This window comes from Ylistrum balloti, unplaced genomic scaffold, assembly GCF_031769215.1.
Source record: "Ylistrum balloti isolate Yb309-2 unplaced genomic scaffold, AGI_CSIRO_Ybal_v1 Utg369660, whole genome shotgun sequence".
NCBI classification, from domain to species: Eukaryota; Metazoa; Mollusca; class Bivalvia; order Pectinida; family Pectinidae; genus Ylistrum; species Ylistrum balloti.
Genome location: NW_026781911.1, coordinates 208788 through 227881, shown reverse-complemented (window position 1 = coordinate 227881; position 19094 = coordinate 208788). Strand labels below are relative to the sequence as shown.

Sequence of the window (19094 nt, the reverse complement as noted above, 5' to 3'; positions counted from 1 at the left end):
CTGAGATATTACCAGGAAAGCTTCAGATGAGGTCAGGTCTTTCATCTTTAGGAAAATGTCAAAGAACTTCAGAATCATCTGAAAATAGAAATTAGAAATATATTTTCTCCACATTCAGTCTAACAATATATCATAATGAATTATTGAGGCTGTACAATCCTACCTATACTATGATCAGGTGTGACCTTAGTCTGTACAATCCTACCTATACTATGATCAGGTGTGACCTTAGTCTTTACAATCCTACCTATACTATGATCAGGTGTGACCTTAGTCTGTACAATCCTACCTATACTATGATCAGGTGTGACCTTAGTCTGTACAATCCTACCTATACTATGATCAGGTGTGACCTTAGTCTGTACAATCCTACCTATACTATGATCAGGTGTGACCTTAGTCTGTACAATCCAGGTGTGACCTATACTATGATCAGGTGTGACCTTAGTCTGTACCTACCTATCTGTGACCTTATCCTCCTAGGTGTGACCTTAGTCTGTACAATCCTACCTATACTATGATCAGGTGTGACCTTAGTCTGTACAATCCTACCTATACTATGATCAGGTGTGACCTTAGTCTGTACAATCCTACCTATACTGTGATCAGGTGTGACCTTAGTCTGTACAATCCTACCTATACTATGATCAGGTGTGACCTTAGTCTATACAATCCTACCTATACTGTGATCAGGTGTGACCTTAGTCTGTACAATCCTACCTATACTGTGATCAGGTGTGACCTTAGTCTGTACAATCCTACCTATACTGTGATCAGGTGTGACCTTAATCTATACAATCCTACCTATACTGTGATCAGGTGTGACCTTAGTCTGTACAATTTTACCTATACTGTGATCAGGTTATGTGACACCTACCTCTACATTCCCTGAAGACTCCACCAATGTGTCCACCATCTGTTTGCCGATTGCTCCATTCATTACATTTCCTGTAACAATGTCAGTGTTAGTTCAGTACAGAGTGAAAATTTAGAATAATTGCTATTATTATACTCTCAGGTTTCCTTACTCAGAAAATATTGTTGTACTGCATGACAAGATACATTTATCTTCAAAGATGACAAGGTCATCAACATGGCAATGTTTTTCAAAGCTATCTACCAGTTTGTCAAATTACTCATTGTCTTCTTTATATATGTTTGATTTAATCTCTGAGCTGTTCTGTTATAGTTTAATTCTCTTCTAACATATAAAGATCATTTGAAACACCTCAAGGTCATTCAAGTCTCCCTAGATCATGTGTACTTCTCATCCATTTTAACATCTATCAGGTTTACTACATACAAGAACCTACCTTCTAACATAGACAACAGCATGATCATCATGTCTTTCTGAAGTCTCATAAACTCCCTCAGCAGTTCCAGTTGAGATGGATCCTTATTAACAAATAATTACCATTATTATTTTAACTGTAATTCCACGTTTTCTATTGGCCAGAAACAACACAATGGTGAAGTATATAAAGTCATTTAGGATGTGACCACAACATTGTAAACCTCCTGTTTCCATAAATAGATTTGATTGGAACATATAGTTTGTGATTATCAGAACACCTCGAACTTTTTCCACTTCAGTGTTTGTTGCTCACCAAACAACAACTGCTGTGACTAGAAGGAATTGGGGACTTGATGGATGGAGATGTCTCTCTCAATACAAAAGAGACTACCATGAGTATGACCCCTGTAAGATTGTTTCAATAGTATTTGACATGTACAAACTGTAATGTGAATTATAGAAATTTATCCATGCAAGAATATATAGATTTTGAAAATTTCAGGAATTATGATGGAAAGCTGGCAAATGTACTTCAAGATGAAAGGGGGCCTTTTTCCCTAGAAATTCTTTCCTACATTTTCAACCCCTTACCCCAACTCCACCCCAAATAAGAATGTCCCTGATCTCAATATATATGAATATTAGTGTTTGATGAATTTGCAAGAGTTGTCAAATGTGAGCTTTAACCTTTGATCTTGATTGATGACCACCTTAACATGTTAAGAAAAGTAGAACTTAATGTCATGATACTATTGTATAAATGTGAACCAAATCTATTGAGAGGTTCTCAAGATATGAACATTGATTCAGAATGAGACAGGAGGGGACATGAGGGATGAGTAACACTACTACCCCACACTCTCTCCTCCTTTCCCATTAAAATAGCAGGGCATTAGCGCATAAAAAAAGTAGTCCAATGACCTACCTTTGATAACTTGTCCTGCATATGTGCAAAGATGTATAGGAATCCTCCAACAGCATCCCACAGTCGACTGTGAGCCAGAGCCAACTGGTTCTGGGAACAGGGACCCTGTCAGCAAAACAAGATGCATTCTGATTGGCTTAACTTTCATCTAATCATCAATAAAAACTGCTATTTCAAAACCTATCATGATGTCCTTCACACCATGGTCGCACTTACTAGCAATCCTTTTGTTAATGATTTACCAGCTTGTCATAGCCTTGGCTCACATCATTGTATGGTTTTTTTTTTGTTGAATCTGTAATCTTACACAATGAAATGAACACTGTACCTATGCATGTGTCAGACCTATCTTTAAGAACCTGAAGTGAATATTTGGCATAAGTGTATCTAAAGAACATGAGAGAATCTCTTTGTCTAACTGTGTCTACTCTTTAAATACTAGAGAGAATTAGCTGACCTACCTGTATGTACTCAGTTAGGGACCTGAACATCTGTTTGGCTACCTTGATGGCTCGTACAAAATTCTCTTTGCCAGCCTGGTCAATGAGATCTTTGCCAGAGTAGTGCCAATAAAAGTCCATTATGGACTCCTGGAGACGCAGCAGATAGTCCACAGTGCAGATGACAACATTGACTGTTGTATTGTTACCTGCTTGTGTTCGTAGGTAGTTCTGGAACTCTGAATGGTAGAAAATAAATCATATGAAAGACAGCAAAAGGCTTAAAAACATACACCCTACTTCCTCCCAAACCTTCCATAAAGTTATAAAGTGTGACCTGTGACCTATTAGATGTTAACTTGAGCAATGACCACCAAACCAAGTGAATACTTTGATGGTACCACACTACAGATAAAATGAAAATCTGTTCAGAGGCTTGTGGGATCTTTCCATACAAGCATGTACATTAAGTGGCTTATTAATATTGTTCTGTAACAATAATAATAATTAACAGTTTTCAAAAATTTGCATAAAGAGAAAACAATATCAAGTTTTGAAATATAAATGATTAAAACTTGGAGAAATCACTATGACTAAGCATGCTGTTTGTATCATCATTGGCTGATTGATGTTGGTAAGGAAATAATACATTATTTCTGAGACTGTCTTACCAAGGTTGTGACCTTCACACAACAGTTGGAGGAAGCGGAATAGTTTGATGGTGACCTCAGCATCATGGAGATTCTTTTCTCCTGCTCCTGCATCAGAGCTCACACCTAGACCCTCAGCTTTGTTGGTTCTCTCAAAGGCATCAAGGTTTAGAACACTGAAACATTGGTCAGAAAGGACAACAGGTCAGCACAATCTAAATACATCTTACTATGTACTTCTGCTGTTCCCATCAAATGCAAGGTTCTCTTGAGACAAAGGCTCCATGTAACGGCTGGTGACAACTTTACTGAACAGGAGGCCCACCACTGGTCATCTATGTAAATTGGCATAAAGTGTCTTGACCAACGAGACAACAAAATAAGCGCAAGATGGTCCTTTTCTCAGTTTCCTGAGAAATACAAACCGTCTTGAATTGTGATTGCTGAACTGCACGCCTCAAACCTTCACCTTAGGTTACGAAGTCTCTACAAACTGAACACACTACAGTGGTTTCCAATCTTACCATGTACAAGATATATATAATAAATCAAAATATAAAACAAAACATACAAATCTACTGCTAGAAATCTGAAATGGTGTGTAGATGTACGGGAAGTGGACGTAGAAGATAAATGACCTACCCACACTGCTGCATCAGACCAGCTATAGAGGTGAAGAATCCCACATCTTTTTTATCCTTCAGGTGGTTGAGCATTTTCTGGAAGAATGAAAGTGAAATGCATCAGTCATGTAAGACATTTATTTTAAGACAAATGAAGACCACATATGCAAATATGGTGGACATTGTCTTCAGATTTCCGTTGTATATTTAAGAAATGATCTATACTTTACCTTCTGTACTTCAACGTTTCCTCCTCCAAGGAGGGAGATGCCCAGCTCAATTGTGTCAACCACCATTGGACTGAACACACCTGCAATACAGGTCACATTCAACCTTAACCATAATGATCATAACTTGTAAAACACACAGGAATATTCAAATTTGCATGCTAAGAACAAGTGCCATATCTTCTACTTCGGTATAAAAAATTTTAATTCTAACTTATAAATGTAATGAACAAAACAAACCTCTGATCAAGAAGAGAAAAAGGAACAAACTAATAACAAATATTTTATTCCTTGGAGCTGTTCATTGTCACAACTTACCACGGCTTGCACTGATGTAGAGAAGCATCATTTCTGCTGATCCTCTGTCAGCCAACCGTGACTGCTCAAACAACAACTGTTGCTTCTCCATTTCCTGTTCCTGTAGGACAGAACAAAGGTCTTACATAGGGAACACAGCTAACATTAAAAACATTTATAAAGTGGCCGAAACCTAGGAAAAGATTCACTTTCCATTACCATAAATTTTGAACAGATCAATGAATGTACTTGCTGATTAAAAAAGCATTATGCTGATAATTAATTATGTACTACACTTTGCACTTGTACAGTAACATGAACAATCTGTTATGATGGATGAGACAGAGTATACAGGTACTTTTGGGTTTTTTTGTATAATAATTAATCCCTATTAGCCAAATAATTTGATATTGATGCTAAACTAAGAAAATACATACTTTTTGACAGGATTACAAATAAAGGTAACTTCTAATTTAACTTGAAACTAACTTGAAGTAGCTTGTTGTACAGCTTAGTGAAAAAAAAAAAAAAAAATCAGGAACATTTTTACATGTATTTCAGACATTTTGTTTCACTGATATCTGACAACTATCGTCTTTAACAAAGGTGCTAGGAACAGAGTGGGTGATGTGGTGTTTAGGACAGGAAGCTGTCATAGCTGAAAGCAATTTGTTCTACATATAATATTGTTTCAAAAAAAAGTTTAGCTCGCTAGGATATCTGGTCTGTATGGATAAATTATGACAATCTTCATGTAAATCTTTGAAAATATTTCATGAATTATAAGCGAAATCCGTTGTAGAACATGGATCAGCTATGGCCAGGTTGGCGGGAGAACAAAGAAAAAGATCAGTGAGGGCTGCAAGACAGGAATTTCACAACAGAATACATGTACACTGGTAACTAAGGGGAGAAGTCAAATGAAGGTCATGGCTATGTATACTGACGACCTCTACAAAACTAAAATATTCTACCCACAACATTGTGGTGTTGATGTAGAGTGCTCTAATACCTTCAAATGTTCCGTTTGCAGCTGTGGTGATAGCAAAATTTTATTCCATAAAATATTGTCTCTTGGATCAAGTTCAAGTTGATCTCTAAAATGCCGTATGAGTTAACACTGTTTGTGTACCTATATGTATATTTGTATGTTAAAACTCAACAATACTGTTAGCTGTCTGTATTTTTATACAGACATCTGTATTGATGTTAGCAATAAACACTACCTATATCAATTAGTATGGTAGTAATTTAAATATTACCTATAAATGTCTTTATGTTAGAACGAAATACATAGTAATAAGTACCTACAAGGCACTCTGACCAATACATTATTCTCTTGCAGTTTAACCTTAACTTATATGAATCCCTTAAAGCAGGAGCTCATATAAATATAACCCCATCCCCTCATCATCTTCTTGTAATCTAAATCTATTGAGAGTTTAATCTATTATCAGGTTCATGAGATATGTTACACATAAACTTTTTATTTAAAAAACGGTCAACAATGACAACTTTAAACCTCAAATGATTACTGTCAAAATTTGACCTGGTGTACAACTTGATACTGTGATGCTTGTATGAACTAAAATTTTTCATTTGAGAGTGACCTTTGACCTTTAACCTTTACTAACACAATGTTTCTGAGATATCTTGTACGCAATGTTATCATGGATGCATCTAAGTAGGTATAATGAAGCTGTTAGTGCTGACGAAGACTTTCTAAAATGATAGATGGTGACCTTGACCTTTCAACCTTGAAACTCATAATTGTCTAAGGTGTTATAGCCCTTAATAGGTGAGCAAATTCTGAATGAAATAACTAGAATGCTGCCACATAATTGCCAAGAATAGTAAAAGTGGCCTTGACTTTGACCATACAAATCTGAAACCTGAACTCATTTGAGATGCTATGGTCCTTTATATGTGTGTGAAGCATCGAAGCAGCAGCTTTTCAGAGTGTAAACAAATCTTGGTGATACATATGTACAATATGTTTGTACAATAACATTCCTAAACCTGCCTTACTGTTATTGGCATGGGTATACTTATGTATAATAGCAATAACTCTATAAAGCTTACACAGATGATAATGTACATTGTTTCATGAGCACCTGTTAATCTGTGACCTTTGAGACCTAATGTGTCTCCTATGTCCTTTCAGGTTTAACATATCACCGGTGACCTTCTGGGACCTAGTATGTCACCTGTGATCTACAAAACCTGACATGTCACCTGTGACCTTCGTGACCTGACTGTTTACAGTCAAATGAAGAAAAAGGAGTAACAAGAAACATTGCCATTCACTTACAGGTAAAGTAGAACTTGATAGAATTACAGATATCTTCAGGAAGAAAACTAGCTAAGATCACATCAATTTACCTGGAATGATGAACCAGGACCTTCAGCATCACCTCCATCATCATCTTCATCTTCATCCTCACAGTGGCAGCTCTGAAAAAAAATCAAAATCTCTGCTCACATATATGGAAATGAAATATGAATTACTCTCTGTAATCTCTTATCCACAGTGAATTGCTCTCTCTTTCAATTCATTGTTCATTTAACAGGGACCATTGATGACCAATCTAACACCTACCTGAGTCATGACCATTGATGACCAATCTAACACCTACCCGAGTCATGACCATTGATGGCCAATCTAACACCTACCTGAGTCATGACCATTGATGGCCAATCTAACACCTACCCGAGTCATGACCATTGATGGCCAATCTAACACCTACCTGAGTCATGACCATTGATGGCCAATCTAACACCTAACCGAGTCATGACCATTGATGGCCAATCTAACACCTACCTGAGTCATGACCATTGATGACCAATCTAACACCTAACCGAGTCATGACCATTGATGGCCAATCTAACACCTACCTGAGTCATGACCATTGATGGCCAATCTAACACCTACCTGAGTCATGACCATTGATGACCAATCTAACACCTACCTGAGTGATGACCATTGATGGCCAATCTAACACCTACCTGAGTCATGACCATTGATGGCCAATCTAACACCTACCTGAGTCATGGCCATTGATGGCCAATCTAACACCTACCTGAGCCATGACCATTGATGGCCAATCTAACACCTACCTGAGTCATGACCATTGATGGCCAATCTAACACCTACCTGAGTCATGACCATTGATGGCCAATCTAACACCTACCTGAGCCATGACCATTGATGGCCAATCTAACACCTACCTGAGTCATGACCATTGATGGCCAATCTAACACCTACCTGAGCCATGATCTTGGAGTAAGCCATGTAGAGTTCATCCTCTGGAAGACTGCCTTGTTGTTCCTTGGTTGCTGCCCGACTGAGACAGGTCATCAGCTGTTTTAGGGAATCTGGTTTCTCTTCCTCATCGGTCTCCTTCTTCTCAGCATCTTCTTCTGCATCATCTGATTTCTACAAATGCAAAGGTTATATGTTGAAACGAAAATCACAAATATCAAACATGTCATTTCTGTTCTATTGTACCAGTAATCCTGAGTTTTTTAGCCTTGATTAGATGAAGTCAGATGTATAGAAAGATGGGGTAGAGATATTGGTACATGTACAATTAGCATAGCTTATATTATATAGTTACATTTGAATAACAGTTATATTTAGTGAGTTGGAATTTTCAAAATTTCATTTGGGTACTAAAGATATAAGATTTGTGCAAATTCTATTAAATCTGTGATGTGGAATCTTTCAAAATACATCGCTTTCCTGCTGAAAAGACAATTCTAACATTGCACCTGTTACTTCTCATTAATGATAACTTACTACTACAAGTTGTGTAAATGAAATAAAATCTGAAATATGATTTTTTAGGAGAAAAAAAAAAGAAGTAAATTTTTGGTGCAACACAAATGACCCAAATAGACCAGCAATCAATTAAAAGTATGGCGCTCTTCAGTGTTATTAGCAAAGAAAATAAACTGATTATTTCTTAACAATTTTGATGTTGAATGACATAACTCTGGAAAACATATGTTGACCATGAATTAAGAACTTTACCTATATCTTCTCATTATAGAACTCAGGTCATTACCCTCATTGGCTGAGCGGAAACCAAATTATGATAGAATGAAAGCCATGGACAACAGTATAAGCTCTGGCCATCGCAGACAATGAGAAAACATCAATGTAAACCGCTTGTTCATCATTTCTTGTTACTAACTGAAAAGAAGCCTCACCGTGAGATCTTCTATGAGGACTTTCTTCTCACTTTCTTCCATATCCATCCACTGCTTCTTGTAGGACTTCATGAACAAGTTGATGGCTCTGTGCCTGTTGGTATGAAGGTAAGTATAAGTTTTAGTGCTGGAGCAAAAGCTGTCACAACGTTTAAACTATTGTCTACATGGCTTTAATCAGAATTCTGGTTATCACTTTCTTCACCAAGTGTGAGCTCCAGTCCATCTCCTCCAATGGTAACTTTGGCATGTTGTGATGTAGACAAGACTCATCATGACAGGCTATTTATCATTAGTAACTCACCTTGGCCTTGGTATGTTGTGGAGTAATAATGACCCATCTTAGTAGATTTTGAAGTAGACATGACTTACCCTGGTAGGTTATGTATCGTTAGTGACTCACCTTGGCCTTGATAGGATTTGAAGTAGACATAACTCACCTTGGTAGGTTGTCGAGTAACAGTGACTCACTTTGGCAGATTGTGGAGCAGTAACATGGACTCATTTTGGCAGATTGTGAAGTAATAGTGCCTCACCATGGCAAGCTATTGAGTAACAGTAACTCACTTTGGCAGATTGTGGAGTAACTGTGACTCACCATGGCAAGCTGTGCAGTAACAGTGACTCACTTTGGCAGATTGTGGAGTAACTGTGACTCACCATGGCAAGCTGTGGAGTAACAGTGACTCAATTTGGCAGATTGTGGAGTAACAGTGACTCAATTTGGCAGATTGTGGAGTAACAGTGACTCTGGCAAATTGTGGAGTAACAGTGACTTACCTCGGCAGGTTGTGAAGAGGTACCATCCTGAAGCAAGCCATTACAGCCCTTTTCCTTTGACTGGAGATAACTTTCTTCCATGCATTTTTGTGAGATGGAGAAGGATGTTCAACCTGTGGACAGATAGATAACAAAGTGATTATGAATATGGCGACCACACATAGGACAATACTTAAATCCAGAAATATCTCTCAATCAAGCAATGACAAATATAGTGTAGTGTCTTTTAAAGATTGAGTGGAGGAAAATTGCCTGATTTGATTAATATTTCTGGATGGCTGAGAAGATAGAGATGGCATCAAGGTATCATCACCTTCTTACACTATCACTTTAGTACTTGTTACAGGGAATACAGTTATAATCAGCTGCAGCAAATAAATAAAATTCAGAAAGGAAGAAATGAAATAAAACTAAATAAAACAAAAAAGCAAAATAAATCTTGACAAAGTAACTAAAGCAAACAAACAGAAATAATGATTCATAACCAAGAAAATTAGATATGGTTAGTATCTTCAATATATCCTGTGGAGTTTCATGAATGTCAAGCTGAGAAGCATTCTACGTACTACTTTAGAGCCAAGGATATAGGAAAGTAGTAACGCTAGTGTCAAAGGCGGCTAATTACAGCCACCTATCAACTAAATCACCTGTTTTTCAGCCATCTGGTAACCAAACTAATTTTTATTTCATTCAAACTTAACAACAGATAATAAAAAAGATATATAAGAGAAACATTCAGAGGATATTGAATCTCTGAAGTATTGTTATGTACTGATTTGAAGGCTGCTAAATAATGGAGTTCTTCCTTTTGATTTTGTTGAAGTAGAATTTGTGAACTCTTGACATCCACCCCAAATGCCCATTTTTACTTCTTAGATGTAATTATCACCTCTGAAATGTCCCTCTTTGTATAACTTAGATGTAATTATCACCTCTGAAATGTCCCCTTTATAGAACCTTTATAGAATTCTACCCTCTAAAATGCTCCCTTTGTATAACAAAGCTGCAACCATAACCTCTATAATGCTCCTTAGTAGAACCTTAATCTAATCTTGACCACTAAAAACCCCTCTTTAACAAATTGTTGCTTATTCTGAAATACCCCAATATCCAAAAATCTTTATGGTTTATAATTCAATGAAATCAGTCATAAACATTTCGGAATGTATTAATTAGAAATCCACACCAATCACTGATCAGTGATATGTTTGATAAAGAGTAAAATAAAGGGTTTGTAACAGAGGTTATAAAACATATATACTGATACACATATAAACAATGCATTCACAAAAAAGATTATACAATAAAAAACAACCACGACTTGGTGACAATCACACCATCCTTACAAATCACAAGCTGTGCTACAAAACAATGATTAATTCGCAAGTTTAGGTTCCAGCTTTGAACTCATGATGATTTCAAGTCAATGATTATCATATTTCTAAAGAAGTCATTTTTTTTCAAAAACATAAAAATTTATCTATGATGAATTAAACCCTCACTATGTAATTATGCAAATAATGCAGGTTTTTACAATAAATCAGTCTCTTATCTAGACATTATTTTCCTGAAAAAACAGCTCTGTTCAACAATTAGTTATTTTTACACATTTAATGTATATCTCAAAGAGAGGAATTGTAGGTATTAACTTTCAAAAATCATTCACATTCACCATAAATATTACAATTTTTCCAGCCCCTTGATAATCACTAAAAAAAAAAAAAAAAAAAAAAAGAAATAGAAGCAAAAAAAAAATAAACTGGAGATCTATTTATAGTTACTGTGTTAAAATATTCCTTTCAGAAGTTTAGGAGTATTAAATTTTATCAGAAATAGCAAATCATTGTCTTGAATATGAAATTAAATTCTCCCATTGGTAAAGTTAAGGGTTTCAAAACACAAAAATAAAAGTATTAAAAAAAACATAATAGAATTCCACAAAGACAGAAATATGTAAATGTATTTTTAGGTTTCATTATACAATTCCAACTTCAAAATGGGAGAAGTTATGTATGGATATAATGTTAGTGTATCCACACCATTCCAACAGCAGCTCAACATATTTTTCCTGTAACTAAGATTGCCATGTTAATAAATAAGCCAATTTTCAGGAACAGCCGTCGACAGTATAACCCTGAAGAACCACACAGGGGAGGGATATATTCCAAAAATGCAGGCTTTTGAAATTTTTGCATGGTTCTAATGAGTGAATATAAATAGTTGAAAATTTCACCAAGAGCTGACAATTATTTGACTGACCTTATTTTTTGTGATTAATATAACATGTTTTTGTTTAAATAAAAAAAAAAAAATCTGAACGGCATTTAAAGTTACATCAACATCAAACTATTCTATGTCAAAAATCTGCATTAAAATGTCGATGTGTAGAAAATCCTTCTATTAGTAACATGTAGTGTTCTTAGTGGACGAGTAACTTCGCGATACAACAACCTATCAACTTACGGAGAGCATGCCGCCATACCTCCCATCCACCTTCACATTCATTTCAAACTATAAAGGCAATAAACAACAAGTAAGGTTACACAAAACGGCAAAATGATAAAAAATGAAAAAAGGAAGAAAGATAGCTCCTATGGACTCCTTTAATTTTCTGAAACCTCATTGTTAATTAGTCATGTTACCTCCTCTTTGTGATGGGTTAGTTTGTTTACTGCACTACAGTGTGCCTAGGAATTATGTTAAGCTTTGTCATATAGATGACAACTTCTGTCAATACCTGTAATACAGCTGTTGAGCAAAGTTATTTCCATACATTCTATTAAGGCTGAAGTACTTGATGCTGCAAGTACATTTTTCTTCATGCAAGCTTACACTCAAACTTATATAGAAGCTGATCGTCTCAAGAAAATGTTATAAAGCCAAACTGTTCCAGCTAGGCCACATCTGTCCCATTTCTTTCCTTCCTTTCTTTTCTCTAATTCAACAAATTCTAATAATTAATGAAAAAACAAATATCTGCTTAAGATCTGCTACCTTCTGCAGAGAGGAATTCTTGCATTACCCCTAATTCTTATTGGCTTTCATTGGCATTTATTGGATCCAGACAAGTCTACATGATAGGCTGTCTGCAATTCAAACCCTTTCTACAACACGTGGAAGTAAGACATAATTTGATAACCTGTATCACCAGGGATTGAAATGCACGGACATGTGGAAGGTATTCCATGCAAGTATTACTGAAACAAAGAACAATACAACAGATACTGCCTACACAAAGACTGTAGATAAGCATCCTACAAATACTTTGTTCTGGCAGCCATGAAATAATGGGATGATGAGATATATTATTGAACTACCAGGCATAAGTGAAGAGTGAGCTATCCATACAGATACATCTTCTTGCCATACAAGATTACCTTAGAATTCGTCATGAGGCTAGAAGCTAACGAAGGATCCTGTTGCTGAAAACACGTCAAAGATAGCTCCCTGGTTACACTTTATACATCAAGGACAGTGACAACAGCTCAGTTAAGTATTTCAGAAATCTTGTAGTAATTCCAAGCCTTACTCTAGGTATAATAAATACAGCTCAACTGTGTAGAGGAGATGAACAATTACTTACGGACACCCGAATTGCTATGATGTCACCAAAAAATATCACCCAAGATCACACATGTCAGATAAACACACTCACTTTCAATCTTTCAATTCATACATGAAGATAACTTAAAAATATAACTTGAAATATACATTGTATACTGATGATTTAATAACTGTTCTATTTAAAAATTTCAACCCATCTTTTTTTCTCTTCTCAAAAATGAAAATCTTGGGTACAATCAATCTGTTTTCTGGCCATTATAAAAAGTTGGACACAAAATAGCTCTAAGGTCATAAACAGTTTACTAAAATAAAGTAAATTCTAAAACCATACAAAGGAAATGAATATACATAATCTAGAAACAACTTCAATGTTCAATGTTAAAAGATAAAAGTTTTTTCTTAAAAATATAACTTTAATTCAGAAGCCAATAAAAAGAGCTTATTTATGTTAATTCTTACTTTTTGAGATACAAAACATTTACCAAAAGTTTCTGACTCAAATTTTCGATATCAAATTTCTTTAGTTACAGACTTAATGTTTTACAAAAGAAAACACAACACAAGGCTCCATAGTACTCATCTGCTATGGTTCTAGAATAAAGTATTCAGTTAGAAAAAACTGAGTTTTCATCACATCTAACGATGTTAACACTCTTTACCCGAGCAGGCCACTAGACACTGAGCATGGCCTGATTGTTCACTGCAAGAATTCATTTGGTCATCCACATACCAAGTAGTTATCCAAATAACATTAGTTCAAACTTTGTGAAACATTTATTCCATATGGAAAAAGAATAATAGCCTTTCCTCCAGACATCTATTAGTCAAATTTGATAAATCTTAGCACCCTTGTTCATCAAAACATAAAAGATTTAAAGTTATCATTCCAAAGGAATTTGTGACTTAAAAACCCAATTACATGTGAACAAAATTTTCATATAAGCAACTAATATCCACAGTCCACTATAACAACACTGTTAATACATAAACCATAAAATATTTGTTTCATTAATATACTAACTACAATACATGAGAATTACAGAGTTATTTCTGCCAAGATAATTTAATCAAGTTCATTAAAAATCAAAGTTTACTTTTTCTCTAACAATTAGGTATTTTGCCCCGGTTTCATGGACTTTCTTTTATCCAAGGTATAAATATCTCAATCTAAATTTCCCTGTTAGAAAACATTATTGAAGTTAAGGAAAATTGCATGAAAGATTTTCCCTGAATGCCAACAATAATGCTTTCCTATAGGATGACTTTAGTTAAAGAACATTGGTGAAACTGGAGTGATTATCAGTTTGGTCTACAGCTACTATATCATAGGCACTACATGTACAGTCGATGCAAACTACCCCTACATCTATATATTTCTGTATGTTAATATGAAAGTTGTACATACCATGTGGAGACCATGCATGACCTTGGCCATGGACAGGATCCTATCTATAGCCTGTCTCTGGTTTATCTCCCCTCCATGGTTACCGCCTATCTTGCGATACAACACTTTCTGCCATTTTACTTTGTCATCTGCTGGCTACAAATGTAAAATGAAAATTCAAGTTTTTTATTCTTTTAACTTTTCTTAATATCATAAATCAGAAATAGCCAATCAGATGTCAAGATGGATTTTGACAATAAAGGAACTTCTTTTTTCTTAAAATTTTTGCATTAATTAAGTCATGTAATTAACCTTTCTTCTAATTGAACTTAAACTTAACATGAAATTAAAACTTTGAGAGAGTTTGTTATGTTTTTGATTTGTCAAAGTTACCTTGTACTATTAAATGATTTTTATGACTGCCTTGTACATAGGACTTTTCAGTTCTTTATCGTTTGATACTTACACCTTCATCTGCTGCCAGACTTTCAATCAAGTATTCTTCAATATCTGCCTCTGTATCTTTCTGTAATCACACATAATCATATAATGAATGTTACAATAAAAATCTTAATATATATATACAGCAATTAACATAAACAAAACATTCTAATTATTCTAAAACAATTCAATCATAAACAAAAGATAAAAAAAATCCTTTTTATTTAACTAGAGGAACTCCTATATCTACAAAATAAAACATGAATTTTACAGAGTACACAGACTAATTAAGACAGGTATGCACATTGTTTACTACAATATAACTTAGCACCTCTACCGACACAAGACTCAATGTATCCACTGATGGTAGCATGCTCCAAAACCAAATGGTTTGGGTATACATCTTCCTCATATCTACAGAAGCTGTCAGTTCTGATTTAATACATTACCAGTACCATCTGTCACGGTCACGCTTGTAAATGGATCAAGAAATTAGATACTACTTCATTTTCAGAAAGGATACATGAACGAATACAAAAAATGAGAAGAGATTGAAGAAAAAGTCAAACTCAATGTAATGTTTGTCTAATGCACACAGGGAAATGATGATAGATTTTTAAAAAAAATTACCAATGATACAGTATTTTTAGTAAAAAAATTAAGGCAAAAACTGATGCCATGCTTGAATGATTGAAATTGAATAACACACGAGAATGAATGCACATGGACATTAGATAAGTATCAACTACGACCAGAAAACTATGAATGGATTTGACAAAAATTTGTAAATTACAAAATACAAGACCCATTGGTATAATTAAAAAGTTATTTTCAACACAATACTGTACAATACAATATTTAACTTTAACTGCTGATACAAAGAAGCGTCAACAGATTCATTTCTTAATTTTTTTCAATACCTGAATTGGTAACATTTTTCAAATTGAAAAACACTATACAGAAGGAAGAAAATCTACATATGCCAATGTATTAAACAAAGTATTACACATCTTACATCTATGTTCCTTGTATTTCTCCATAACATATCTTTTCTCTGTATTTCAAAGTTAAGGAAAAAAGAAAAATTTATGATTTTATAACACAGATCAGATTTTGAGAACTTCTTTAACAGAGAGAAGGAAACTTCATGGAAGCTATCTCGCTGTGGTTGACTTGTGAGCAGAAAAAGAACATAATGGTTGACGTGATATTTGAGCACTCAAAAGAATAAATCCAAGTGAACACTGTGGTCAACATGGCATGTGAGTACTTGAAGAAAATTAGAAATGACGTGGTCTGGAAAAATGACTATATGAAAATTGAATTAAACATCATGCAGTTTATAAGGTATAAAATACATATGTATACAACAACTTCTACGGATATATATATAGGTACAACACGTAATTACAGGTTTACATAAGGGAAGATATATAATGTGGTATTTACCTACTACACAATTATCAAAACCGGAGAACTTTTTATAAACAAAATTCTCAACCAAATAACAACATGCAACAAGACGTAGCTAGTTCTGTGCAGCAACTTTATCTACCTTTGAGTTGAAAATATAATGAAAAAACTATTTTTTTATACTCATATAACATCTAAAATAATGAATTCAATTTCAAAATATTTGCTGAATTATGTAAAATTCCATATCAATTTTTTTATTTAAATTTTAACACCAAATGAAAGCAAAGGCAGTCATAAGACCCTCAATTGTTCCTTTATCAATGGATCCACAATTAAAAAAAAAAATTATTTCCCCTTTATTTCAAATCATCAAATTTCATAAATGAAAACATCTTTTGAAAAAACAATTGTTTCTCTTATTGATTGTTTTAGATCCTCAATTTACATATATATAACAATGCAAATTATCTTGGATTCTTTTCCTGTGATTTATTCCAATCGCGTTGAAACACAGAACTAGAGGAAACGTGGAAAGAAGAAGAAATAAATTGGCAAGGACCATCCACTTCAATTGTTCAATAGTTCACAGCATTGACGTGGGACAGCCATTTTGTAGCGTAAGAGTATCAATACAGTAAGTTTCCTTTGTATGTTAATAGATGACAAAGTGTCAATATAATGATATATTCTTGAATAAAAAGTAATGCTTTAACTTAAAATTAATCAAATTTATATAGGAATTTTTCAATATGTTTTATCTCAAATGAATTAATGGATACAAAAGCTAATTATAAGTATTTAAAATATACAAAATGACTGCCACTCGCCATCTAGTGACCAGTACAAGACAAGAAAGCTGGCAATACCCCTGATATGATTTCCTCACGATCGGTGTCCTGAAACAGTAGTGATGTGGCACATCTTAGTTTGGTAACAATTACCTAATAAATCCTACCCGCCTGTACACAAACTTACAGGTCACACATCAGTAAACTTGGTGAGGAGGAAGGTATGCATTGACATCAGAATGGACAGATTTTCATTGGGAGATATATCTACACCAAAATCTGACCACTAAAAGCACTAAAGTGGGAAGAACACTTGCCTCTTTAGCAAAATGGATCACAATTAAAACAGAATGACATCTACAACTTTCCACCAGGTAAACAGAAAACACATACATTAAATCTGACACAATAGCATACTATATAAACTGAAAAAAGACCAAAATAGGATAGAGTTAGATCAATTGAAGTTCCTAAGGACAGAAATTTTTACAAAGCCAACAGATTGTATCACACAGGAGTTGTTATTTTGAAAACGATAATCAAAGCAGAAGAAAACTGAGGAAATTAGGTCACAAAGTCCCGCAAATATTGTCTGGTCTTGGTTAGGCTTTTAGACAGAAGTCTTGGTTACATTGTCAGACAGAAGACTTGGTTAGGTTGTCAGACAGAAAACTTGGTTACATAGTCAGACAGAAGACTTGGTTAGGTTGTCAGACAGAAGACATGGTTAGGTTGTCAGACAGAAGACATGGTTAGGTTATCAGACAGAAGACTTGGTTAGGTTATCAGACAGAATATTTGATAACAATGTCAGACAGGAGACTTGGTTAGGTTATCAGACAGAAGACTTGGTTACATTGTCAGACAGAAGACTTGGTTACATTGTCAGACAGAATATTCTATTACATTGTCAGACAGAAGACTTGGTTACATTGTCAGACAGAAGACTTGGTTACATTGTCAGACAGAAGACATGGTTACATTGTCAGACAGAAGACTTGGTTACATTGTCAGACAGAAGACTTGGTTACATTGTCAGACAGAAGACTTGGTTACATTGTCAGACAGAAGACATGGTTACATTGTCAGACAGAAGACATGGTTACATTGTCAGACAGAATATTCTATTACATTGTCAGACAGAAGACTTGGTTACATTGTCAGACAGAAGACTTGGTTACATTGTCAGACAGAAGACTTGGTTACATTGTCAGACAGAAGACTTGGTTACATTGTCAGACAGAAGACTTGGTTACATTGTCAGACAGAAGACTTGGTTACATTGTCAGACAGAAGACTTGGTTACATTGTCAGACAGAAGACATGGTTACATTGTCAGACAGAAGACTTGGTTACATTGTCAGACAGAAGACTTGGTTACATTGTCAGACAGAAGACTTGGTTACATTGTCAGACAGAAGACTTGGTTACATTGTCAGACAGAAGACTTGGTTACATTGTCAGACAGAAGACTTGGTTACATTGTCAGACAGAAGACATGGTTACATTGTCAGACAGAAGACTTGGTTACATTGTCAGACAGAAGACTTGGTTACATTGTCAGACAGAAGACTTGGTTACATTGTCAGACAGAAGACTTGGTTACATTGTCAGACAGAATATTCTATTACATTGTCAGACAGAAGACTTGGTTACATTGTCAGACAGAAGACTTGGTTACATTGTCAGACAGAAGACTTGGTTACATTGTCAGACAGAAGACTTGGTTACATTGTCAGACAGAAGACTTGGTTACATTGTCAGACAGAAGACTTGGTTAGGTTGTCAGACAGAAGACTTGGTTACGTTGTCAGACAGAAGACTTGGTTACATTGTCAGACAGAAGACTTGGTTACATTGTCAGACAGAATATTCTATTACATTGTCAGACAGAAGACTTGGTTACATTGTCAGACAGAAGACTTGGTTACATTGTCAGACAGAATATTCTATTACATTGTCAGACAGAAGACTTGGTTACATTGTCAGACAGAAGACTTGGTTACATTGTCAGACAGAAGACTTGGTTACATTGTCAGACAGAAGACTCGGT

At 35.0% G+C, this 19094-nt stretch overlaps 1 protein-coding gene across 1 annotated transcript in view; it reads right to left on the bottom strand.

The window, feature by feature from the left end:
- Positions 1–19094, bottom strand: part of LOC132558522 (ryanodine receptor 2-like) — a 157435-nt gene that overhangs the window by 18942 nt on the left and 119399 nt on the right. The window contains 18 exon segments of the mRNA XM_060223095.1: positions 13–78; positions 878–948; positions 1314–1395; positions 2220–2324; positions 2681–2898; positions 3331–3485; positions 3952–4028; positions 4163–4242; positions 4478–4577; positions 6839–6910; positions 7722–7892; positions 8669–8762; positions 9449–9561; positions 11912–11959; positions 12826–12870; positions 14418–14552; positions 14863–14922; positions 17120–17149. Coding sequence (XP_060079078.1) covers positions 13–78; positions 878–948; positions 1314–1395; positions 2220–2324; positions 2681–2898; positions 3331–3485; positions 3952–4028; positions 4163–4242; positions 4478–4577; positions 6839–6910; positions 7722–7892; positions 8669–8762; positions 9449–9561; positions 11912–11959; positions 12826–12870; positions 14418–14552; positions 14863–14922; positions 17120–17149 — 1722 coding nt within the window.